At 49.1% G+C, this 11445-nt stretch overlaps 1 protein-coding gene across 1 annotated transcript; it reads right to left on the minus strand.

The window, feature by feature from the left end:
* Window positions 1-8239: 8239 nt before the first annotated feature.
* Window positions 8240-9288, minus strand: TMSB10 (thymosin beta 10). The gene is made up of 3 exons (XM_045979457.1): window positions 9174-9288; window positions 8783-8897; window positions 8240-8527 (listed from the first exon to the last, which is right to left on the minus strand). Exons 2-3 carry the CDS (start codon window positions 8880-8882, stop codon window positions 8493-8495), a joined length of 135 nt encoding a protein of 44 aa, XP_045835413.1. The 5' UTR covers window positions 8883-8897; window positions 9174-9288; the 3' UTR covers window positions 8240-8492.
* Between the last annotated feature and the right edge of the window lie 2157 nt (window positions 9289-11445).

Raw genomic sequence — 11445 nt, forward strand, 5'->3', positions numbered from 1 at the left:
GTTCTCACACCCCGGGAGAATGTAGTCTTCGAGCTGTAGCAGCTGTCTTGTCACCATGAGTGGGGAGGCCAGCCCAAGAAGGATGTGGAACTGAAAGGTGGAGAGAGAGAGAAACCAGGTCCCTGTGACATCATCTGACTATCTCCATCAGCCACCCTGAAGCAAAACCTACTCCCTGGATCTCTCACTTACATGAGTAAATAAATCCCTTTTTGGCTTACGACAGGTCGGGTACAAATTTTTAAATAAAAAAACCAAAGAATCCACATGGTAGGATTCTGTACTCTACTGATTTTTTCCCCCCCTTAAGAACAAGCCAGATCAAATAACCTGGCATCTAAGTAGCAGGAAACAAAGTAAGGGTCAACTTGGCATGAGGTAACATTTGGACAAAAACAGTGACTCAAAGAACAGGTTCTTTTTAGCTCCTGATGTCTCTGATGAAGATCTTAGGTCTGCGATGATGCAAGAGTGGGAGCTTTTTTGGGGCAGAATTGCCTTCCTAGAGAATAGGATTTCTCCACAATGTAGAAAAATTCTTAGCTGTGGGGTGGGTGCTTGACAAATATAGATAGCATTCACGGGGCCAATAGGTTTTTGTTTTTGTTTTTAATCTAATTAATAGCCGAGTCCTCTAATCTTATTGACTTCTATGAAACACATCAATAGAACATTACAGAGATGACATGAATGCCACGGACATTCAGAATAAATGCTGAATACGGCCAGGACTGAGTCAACAGGGCCATTGCTTCATCTTAAGGGCTCAGTCTTCTGAATTTCACTGGAGAGATAAGAATTAAGCTTGGTACCCGTTTAGTTTTTAACCAGAATACAGTATCCCATGATCCTATACTTTGTCGTTAATCCAGGGTACCTGTCTATCTTACTTGTGAACGAATGAGGTCCAGGAGAATCGACTTTGTTTATCCTGAGCGACTACCTAGCTGGAGACCTGATCCTTAGCAGCTGCTTAATAAATTGTGGTTGAGTAAGTAGAGAAAGCAACAGTTCATTGAATAGCGAGAGCTTCTCCACTGTGGCTGTCCCTACCTAGTGTGTTGATTCTGGCCGGCCCTGCTGCTTTTTTCCACCACGAGCTTCCATCCAGCCTCCCACCAGTGGCAGCTTCCCAGGTTTAGCCCGTGATGACTTGCAGAATCACCTTGCCCTTCCCCGGGCTCAGCGCCAGAGACACCCACTTCATCACGGCCTCATTTTATTGTCTCTCTGTACAATGTGTTGGCCATAAAACTAATTTATGATCCTGACTCGGGGACTGTAGAATCTCTCTCCAAAGCAGTATGGTGTCTCCCAGGGTGCTTTCTGGGAAGTACCCTGCTTATCAAGTTCCCCTCTAGAACCTGAGACACACAAATGAAGTCACACAGACCAGTAAAAGTTTCTGTTTGTCTGTCAGAGTACAACTTCTGTAATTGCCCCCATCATCTGAAGTCTTGCTAGTTTTCCTTCTGCAAAGATCCAGTTGTTACATTTTTTTTAAAGAAACATGTACTTCACATAACAAAATATCCGAAGATAAGACACTTTCAAGAAACCTCAACATCTCAAGAGCTCATTATGTACACAGATTCTTTTTATTTTTCCACGTTGCCACTCTCTATGTGTTGCATTTCCCTTCACGGCTTCAAGAGAACTGTCATGGTTTGAGAGGGCATCACATCCTCACACAAGGGCCTGTAATGCTTTTTCTTATGTCCTTCTCAAGGAGCAATTCGGTTTCCCAGAAATCTCACAGCAGGCTTTCTCGTGGGTCTCCTTGACCAGAATTGCAACCCATATCTATTCTTTTCTTTTTTTTTTTCAACCTGCATTTATTCTTTTTTTTTCTTTTTTTTAAGATTTTATTTATTTATTTGGCAGAGACACACACAGCGAGAGAGGAACACAAGCAGGGGGAGTGGAAGAGGGAGAAGCAGGCTTTCTACTGAGCAGGGAGCCTGATGCAGGGCTTGATCCCAGGATCCTGGGCTTATGACCTGAGCTGAAGGCAGCCACTCAACTGACTAAGCCACTCAGGTGCCCCTCAACCCATATCTATTCTTAAGTCAATCATTGTAAGGGTAATAATAAAATTACCACAATTGGGTCAGACCGCTAATTTCCAACCATTTAGAACCAACATCTCCTTTTGCATCAAATATTTTATAACACTCCTCCTTCCCGAAGTGGAAATTAAAGAGAATATAATCTACCCTCACACATACTTTCAAAACAAATCAATACAAGCTCTTATTGGAATATAAAGGTAAAATAGTTTACAAAAAATTATATATATGCATTTCAACCTATATGGTGAATTGTATTATCATGACTCCCAGTTATTTCCTGCCTTCCCTGTAACAGAATTATACATACCAACCCGCTAGCATGTGACTCGTGGTGCCTCACTCAATTGATGTCAGATTTGGGGTGCCTGGGTGGCTCAGTCGCCAAGTGTCTGCCTTCGGCTCAGGTCATGATGATGTCAGGCTTGCTTTATGATTTGCTTTGGTCAATGGAATGTGAATGGAAGGGCCACATCCGAGAAGAGCTTGAAAAGCCATTGTATGGCTCTGCATTCCTCTTTTTTTTTTCTTTAGAGATAGCAAGAGCCGGGGTATAGCTCAGTGGTAGAGCATTTGACGGCAGAGATAGTGACAGAGATAGTGAGAGACAGCAGGAGCAGGGAGGAGTGGGAGAAGCAGGCTCTCCGCTGAGCAGGGAGCCCCATGTGAGGCTCCATCCCAGGAGTCTGGGATCGTGACCTGAGGCAAGTGCTTAACCAGCTGAGTCACCCAGGCACCCCCATGTGACTTTTTTAAAAGACTCTTCATTGTTGTATGACAGGCATATGGAAAAATGCACAGGTCACAAGTATACAGCTCGAAAAAGTAAAAGATTTAAAAATGAGTGTACAGCTTGATGAACTTTTACCAACTGAACACATCCTAGTGCCTAGGATAGTCATTACCTGTCCTAACTTCTCACAGCATGTATACGTTTTGCTTACTTTTGAACTCTACCTAAATGGTCTTGGAAATGAATTTGACACATTTGTATCGATGAAATCTCTCATTATAATTATGTGAATCTAGTAAAACTGAATTCTGCACCAATTTAGTATACATTGCATTTTCCAGGAATATAACTAGCCTGTAAATGTAAACTGAGGGATGCTCGTTTTGTTTTCTTAACTCCGAGCTTTCCCAAGTGTCCATGGCACTGACAGCTATATTTTTCTTGGCTTCTGAATTGTTGACACAATGCAATTGTATCAGTGCTCAATGGAAGCTGCTGGATTCATGGGTAGGCTGTGTGTAGGTCCAAACAAGCATCAAGTACGGACTGTTTCTTTAGCTGTAGGATATCACTGTGCCACATTGTATTCTCCCTCTCCCTCTGCTGCTCTCTCTCTCTGTCAAATAAATAAATAAAATCTTAAAAAAAAAAAAAGAAGTCATGTAGGGCACAGCACAAATCTTTGATGTGTGGAATTGTCCCACGCCTTGCCAGATGTCTACTACTCCTAACCCCCTCCCCTTCTTAAAAAAAAAAAAAAGATTTTATTTAAGACAGAGAGAGACAGAGCGCAAGCACAGGAAGCTGCAGGCAGAGGGAGAAGCAGGCTCCTCGCTGAGCAAGGAGTCCCATGTGGGGCTCGATGCCAGGACTCTGAGATCATGACCTAAGCCAAAGGCAGACACTCGACTGACTGAACCACCTAGGTGTCCCTTTTCCTGACCCCTTTTTATGAACTGTCTATAGTGTTTCCTAATCATTATGATAGCAAACTGGAACCAAACACCCTCAGAAATTTCTATAATGCTCAACCCCTAGGTGCCTTATGTTATACTGATCAAACTCCTGGGGCTGGCCCCTTGAAGCTTGTCACCTGCTTCAGATATAAATAAAATTGGGCTGCCATAGGGCGCCTGGGTGGCCCAGTTGGTTGGGTGTCTGCCCTCAGCTCAGGTCATGATCCCAGGGTCCTGGGATTGAGCCCCATGGTGGGCTTCCTGCTCAGCAGGAAGCCTGCTTCTCCCCCTGCCACTCCCCCTGCTGTGCTCTCCTGCGCTCTCTGTCAAATAAATTAAATCTTAAAAAAAAAAAAAAAAAATTGGGCTGCCCTGTGCCAGGAAAGGAGGGATGGGTTGTGCGGATGGTGGTTGGATAGATAACTGTCCATGTCGGTCACAACATCCTTCACATACTATCAAATACACCTCAGATCACTTTGTCTCAGCCTCTACAATCTGCAAAGGCTCTCAACTGTCTATGGGAATAAAACACTCAAAGCACCTTTCTAGGCTAATTGTGAGGCTTCTGCTTTCACCGAACTGCTCCCTCTGCCTCCATGGAACAGGGCATCACTGTGCATCACTCCACTCTCACTCCTCAAGCTCTTCAAATGCGTCTTTTTCCATGAAGCGGCCTCCTGCCCAGAGTGCCCACTCCTTTGCACACCCTCTCTCTACTATTTGCTTCATTCTGCCTTTTGTACAGTTGGCTGGCTCCCGTCTTGTGGCACTTCTGCTGGCCTTGTCCCGTGATAGACCTCCACTGGATGTTCAGAAAGGCACGCTGAATTAAACTGACTCAGAACACAGCCTCTGTATTTTGCTGACATCAGCAGTCCAGTACCTAAAATCTTTTAACTGGTTGAGACTCACCATTGCCGTCTGTCTGGATAACATACGGCTTTCCATCAATAGCCTCAACTGTGAATCTCTTGCATTTCCCCTCCTTATAACAGGAGTGTCTCCTGAACCTGGCTCTAGGAGGAAAATGAAGACGTTTGGCTGTCTTGCACCACGGTAACTTGTAGCCATCAGGCATGGTCTCTGTCCATGCCCAGCAGCACAGATATTATGACCGTGGTGGGGCCTGGGAGTGGTGAGCCTTTAGCGTAGCCAAGATGGAGTAGTTGAGGCCAGGTGATATTTCAGCTATAATTCAGTAAGTATTTATTGAGCATGAATTCTGTGCTGGCTTCAATTAAAAGAATCCTTCCCCATTCAGTCTAGTCAAGTAGAGCTGCGTGTGTCCGGGTACCAACAGATAGGTACAGATAGGAGCTGAGAGGGGAAAGAGAATGTCTTTGGCTGGGAAATCCAGGAGGGCTAATCAGAGAAAGTGGTGATTGGCATGGCCTTGTAGGATGGCTAATATGTGGCTAATTAGAAAAGAGACAAAGTAGGGGAAATAGTCAAGGAAGCTTGTTTATACAATTTTCAGCTCTTCTCTGAATTAATAGTATATGGCCTTAAAATCTGGGAATCCTTAGCTTTTCACAGGATTAAAAAAACTGGGGCACCTGGGTGGCTCAGTCAGTTAAGCAGCTGCCTTGGCTCAGGTAATGATCCCAGGGTTCTGGGATGGAGTCCAGCATCAGGCTCTCTGCTCAGCTAGGAACCTGCTTCTCCCTCTCTCCCTGCCTGTCACTTTGCCTACTTGTGCTCTCTCTCTCTGTCAAATAAATAAAATCTTAAAAGAAAAAATCTCATTATAGCTTCAGAGCAAGCCTCATTTAGTTTGGACTAGTAATTGGTTCCTGAATTCCCTGAAAGGAGGGAATGGGTACAAACCAGCAATTCACTATAATTCTCCCAAGGGTATCAGTATTCATGGGTGGCAAGGGATAGAAATGAGAGGACAAGAGGGCCTGGTGTGCCTCAGTGCTCTCTGATACCCCACCTCCAGGTTCTGGGGCTGTCCCTCCTGTGATTACCCTGTGATCTCAGGGGATCCATCACTGGGAGAGAGGTAGGGCCTAGGAAGGTGGGCCTTTCTGCCAATACTTGGCCTTTTTGGTCTAACATTCAGGCCCCAGGATGTCTAGCTGTGTCCACCAGTGTGCAGCTGGAGAACTGAGATGGGTCTGGGAAGGCAGCCTTGCCTTATAAACTGATTCTGTGTTTAAGACTTCTGAAAACGGAAGTGACCTCCCTCTCCTATTTGCATTTCCTTTCCCCACCTTGCCGTGGCCCCATCTAATCAGCTCAGTGTCTTAGGGTGGAAAAGCAAAAGCGCCCGAAGGCTCCTCTTGATTCGTGTCTTAAATTCTTCGGAAGAGCAAGGCAGTCATCAGCACTGCATCACATAAGAATCCTTAAGAACTGCGAGGATTTCTTGGGGAGAGGGTGGGGAAAATCATGGGAATCTTCTGAGAGTAAGGGTGCCCTGGGAAATGGGGTTCTAGAACTGCTCTCCAGGGTAAGCTCGCTGGGGTCCGGGAGTCTGTGGGACCTATAGGAAGGGCGAATGCGATTTGCGTCCCAGATGGGGCCCAAGAGGCCTTAGGTGTGGCTGCCCAGACAGGATTCTTTGTGCCTCTGAGAGCTCATGGAGCTCCAGAGGTGGAAGGTGCCTGGGGTGGGGGGAGAAGGAGCCGCCTTTTAGCAACGAACCTTGTCAAGTACTTCAAATCGGCCTCCTCCGTTTCCTGCCTTCTCACACCCATCTCCCCGCTGCTTGCTCACTCCACTCCAACTTCTTGTTCTTCCTCAGATCACCCAGCACACTCTTACCTTAAGGCCCCTGCATTTGTGTTCCCCTTTCTGGAACCTCTTGTCTTATCCAGAGGCCTCCCTTGACTGCCCTGTTGAAAACTGCAATGGTGCTTCCACTCCGCCTCCCATCCCAGCACACTCCTCCCCCACCCAGCCTTTTCCTCCAGAGCCCTTTTCACCCGCAGACCTAGTGTGTTCCTGTCGGAAGGCAGCGGAGATTTCTTCTGTTCCCTTTTCTTTAACCTCCCAACAATAGACCCAATAGGGTCAATTATGCTCAAGCAGTAAAGGCTCATGAAATCTCATGAAACATTTGACACAACAGATGTTCCAAACCTTGGGTCATGGAATCCCCAAAAGCACACCCTTGGTCCCAAATTCTGGCTCCAGTACTCACTGTGTGACTTTCGCAAACCCCTAGTCTCTTTGACCTTAGCTTCCCCATCTGTAAAATGGGTAATTACTGTCTCACCAGGTTTCTGAGAACTAAAAATCCTAACACAATGCATGGCTCACAGCAGACAGTAAAGCTTCGCGTTCCTCACCGGGAAGGGGGGTGGGGGATGGCCCTAATGTGTTTCTCTTCCTTATCCCACCACCCTGATGACCCCACCCCAGGTACACTTACCCTCCACAGCACAGGTCTCTGTTAAATCACTCCTTTGTGCAAAATGGGCATTGGCTCCCTCAACCTAGGTGTCCCTGCTCTGGTCTGCTGTGGCTGCCTGTCTCACCCACCAGAATTTTAAGTTCCCATGGACAGGGATCACACCTCATTCAAATTACTTGCCCTCAAAAAAAAAAAAAAAAAAAAAATTACTTGCCCTCACCCAGTGTCCAGCCCCTTATGGTCAGACAAAAATATGGGACAAATCACTAAGCCATGTGTCCTCACCTATTTTTAGCAGAAAACCACCCCAGAAGTCAGAAGCGTTTTTCTTTTGTTCCAGAATGCCCTGCAGCCTCCCCACCTCCCATCCACTACTCCCATCGGGGTTGGCTCCCCTCTTCTCAGGGTCTAAAGGGTGTGACCCTGTTTGGCTCAGCTGCCGGCCCCAGCCCTCCCTCCACACACCCCACCCTTCTTACTGCTCCCAGCACTGGAGGCTGCTCAGCACAGTACTCCCTCTAACGGCTGGCTTTTGTGGAAGATTCTGCACTAGGGTTGAAAGACAAAAAAGCTAAGCTGTCTCCCCCAACCCCCCACCCCCAAGCTCTTCCAGCTCTGATGTTCCCGCTGTGGTTTCCCCTGGATCCGGCCTTTGTTTTCCTTTTTTTAAGTTCCAAGAAAGCCTCCAGGAGACTTTTGTGACCTCACCCAATTTCCAACATTCCATATTTAGTCTCTTACCCCTTTCTTCTCAGTCTTTGAAACACAGTTCTCTTATCGGGTGTAAATCAGAACTATGAGGCCAGACATAGGAACAGTGGGACTGTAAAAAGCTCATCAAAAACAAATCTTGCTCCCCTGAAAAAGCGTCTTCCCGAGAGCTTCCAGGAATGACAAAGTGAGGTCACATTTAACATGGGTAAGCAGGAGCTCAGCAACAAATAACCCACAAAATCTCACGGAGAAGCAGGTGAAATCAAACTCATTAATGGTCCCTCAGAACCGGCCGCTCGGCGACCCCCTCCCGCTCTGCGGCAGCACTGTCTCCAGCGCGTGGGCCTTTGCTGCAGCGACACTGCCCACGCGTTCCCAACTAAGACTCAGACCACGCCAGCCGTGCCACGAGGTGTGTTTTATTTTCATGAAACATACAAATAATTTGCTATAACATCCCAGGGCAAACCGGAGAATTTGGCAGTCCGATTGGGGGGGGTCCCCTCAGAGACCCGCAGGCCGGTGGCGTCGGCACGGAGTGCCCGGGTTCACAGTGCAGCTTGTCGCTCGTGTCCATCTTGCAGGTGGCTCTTCCTCCTCCATATCGACGACTGGGGTGTCTCGAAGATGACGGGGGCGGGGAATCCTCCAGGTTCTTAGGAAATTTCACTCCGCTTCTCCTGCTCAATGGCTGTGGGGCGCAGGAAGCAGACACTGGAGGATGAGGACACCTTGCAACCCCCCCAGCCGAGGGACCCACGAGGTCTGGGTCTTGAGGAGGCGCCTGGGGCTGGAGAGACACGCGCTTCGTGGAACGGAAAGGGGGCCTGGGCCGCAGGGATCCGGCGACTCGGTCAGGTGGGGGTGGGGCTGGGTTCTCGGAAAAGGCGGGGTGGGGGGGGCTGGGCTGGGGGGCACGCGGACCTGGAGCCGGGGGTGCACTCACTCTCTTTGGTCGGCAGGGTGTTCTTCTCCTGCGTCTCCGTTTTCTTCAGCTTGGCCTTATCGAAGCTGGCGATTTCCCCCATGTCCGGCTTGTCTGCCATTTTCTTAAAGCGATCCTAGTGGGCAAAGCAGGGCGGTTGGCCGGCGGCCGGGGCCAGCGTCCCCTCCGCCTCTCCGCCGACGCCTCTCTACGTGGCACTCGGCCGGGGCGTTCCCTGCACCCGCAGGCCGAGGATATGGGTGCTTCCCGCACCCCGCTCCTAGCCCCAGGGCGTGGCCCAGCGGCCGGGCGTCCCGTCGGGGAAGGGCGCCTGTTGCGGCGCCCGCGCGCGGGCCAGGGACACCTGCTCCGACCCCACCCGGATGGGGCCCCCGCCCTAGGCAGCGCTCACCGTGGAGTTCCGCTCCGAACCCTGCGCCTACTGCTCCCGCTCGCGTTGCTGCAGCAAGAGACAAAAGAGCGGCGCCCGCCCCTCGCCTTATATACGCCGCGCCCCGCCCCGCCCCTCGCCCGCCGCCGCAGCGGGGGCGGTGCTGGAAGGCGATGGGCGGGGGCTGCGCGGGCAGCTCGCTTCCCTGCCGCGCCCTCCGCTGGGCTGCCTCGCGGGCTGGGCGCGGCTCTTCCTGTGCTTGGGGAGTGAGTGGGGGGACCCAGCTCCCCCCGCCTCCAGCTCGCTGCGACCCTGCAGTGGAGGTGGCACTGCCCGTTGGGCGCGGAGCCCTCTCTTTGAGTTTGGGGCAGCGCTCCTCTCCCGGGGAATCTGCCCCTCTCCTCCAGAATGGGCGTGGGGGCCGGCGGGGGCGGGGGGATGTGGCGTGGCGTGTAGTATGCAGTTGTAGGTGTGGATGAATGTGCGGCCTGGCGCGCGTGTTCTGCAGTAATCCCTGCTCGCAAGAACACCCCCCCCCCCAATCCCTGTACATTTCCCACGTCTCAGGCTTTTGCCTCCCCCTCTTGAACTCCCCAACTCCCCTTTTCCTCTCTTGGGGAGGCTGAGCCCTTCGTAGTCTCGCACGCACTGAAAGAATCCTAGCCGAAGCTTCCTAGTGATGAAGGGACAGGGGAAACCGATTTCCTCTGCTCTTTGCCCAGATTGGGGCTGGTTGCCTTCTCGTCGTCTGCCTTACTGAGCTGGACGGCTCTTGAAGGAGCGGTGGCGGGTGATCTTAAATGCTGGTTACAAGCATCGTCTGAAAGGCGGTGGGGGGAGCCAACCGTCCGAGAAGGCTCTCATCTCCTCACAGGGCTCAAGGAACACTGTGTCCAAGGGTGTGGTTTTCCTCCTTGGAGTTAACCTTGAAGATATCCCTGGAAACGCTATTTTCCTTATTAACCCATTACAGGAGTGGTGTAATGCGATTGCTCGTATCCTTCTTAGAAAAGTTGTATTTTCATTTGTATTATCCAGAAATGTGTAGATAGTAACTTCCATAAATTAACAACACCAGGGGGGTGAAGCTGGTGGTGGTTTTGTTTGTTCAGAACTTTCCTTTTTCAAGTGTCAAGGGGTATTATTAGCAAGCTCTGTTGAAGTGGGATTCGGTAGAAACATCCTAAATCCTGTTCAAGCCTTCCTGATTTTATCTGCTTTTCTCACATTCCCTCAGTGTGTTTGGAACAGAAGGAAGAGGATTTAGGCTTATAAATGTGATATACCAAACTCATTGTATGGCTTTGGGCAAGTCTTTTCCTACACCTTGGTTTCTTCATCTTTAAAATAGCTTTAGCATAAAGCTTAAGGGGGGTAATAGAAGAGACACCATTATGGCAGCCCCACAAGACTGCCACACTCACACTCCTTTAGTGTATCAGTCAGCTATCTCCACAATATGCTGTGTAACGAACTACCCTAAAACTCAGTGGCTTAAAATAATAATCATTTCTTTTTGCTCATTCATCTACTGGTCAGTCAGCTGCTGCTAGGTTGGACTAGGCTGGGCTTGGTTCCAAGCTGTCGGTTGGATCACAGCCTCTGGAGCAGGATCTAGCTAGTGCTTGTTCTTCCCAAGACGATTTCAGAACAGCAAGGAGGTGTAGCACAGAAGTGTAGAAGTGATGAAGTGTGTATAAAAGCATATTATGTCAGCTCATGTCTATGAACAGCCCATTGGCCAAACCCACTGTTAATGGATTGAAGAAGTATATTCCACCTATGGCGGGAGAGGGAAGGGAATTAATATTTCGTGAATAAAAATCCAACTTCAGAGACAGGGTAGGCAACCAGCTGTAGCAAACAGCCCCCAAAGTGGCTTAAAGCAACAGGAATTTATTTCCCATTCATGTAGCAACTCTATATGCTGATGTTTCTGGTTGGGCAGCTTATCTCCATGTAGTTACTCGGGTACCCTGGCTTCTCTCTTGTCACTCTGTCCTCCTCTGGGTCCTGGAAGTTTATTCCATCCAGCCAGTGGATAGGAAAAGAGGGAAAAAATACAGGACTGCATTAGAGTTTTTATGGACCAGTCTTAGAAGTAGTTTCCATTATTTCTGCCCTCATCTCTTTGGCCAGGACTTCGTCACATGGTTTTAGCTAACTGTGAGGGAGGCTGGGAGTGTAGTCAAACTGTGCACCCAGGACAAAAAGAAAGCAGGCCTGGATGGACTTGGAGCATTCTCTGAGATACACTATTGAAGGATCTGCCAAACTTGAGCTTGAAAGTACC

This window comes from Meles meles, chromosome 15, assembly GCF_922984935.1.
Source record: "Meles meles chromosome 15, mMelMel3.1 paternal haplotype, whole genome shotgun sequence".
In the NCBI taxonomy this organism is placed as follows: domain Eukaryota; kingdom Metazoa; phylum Chordata; class Mammalia; order Carnivora; family Mustelidae; genus Meles; species Meles meles.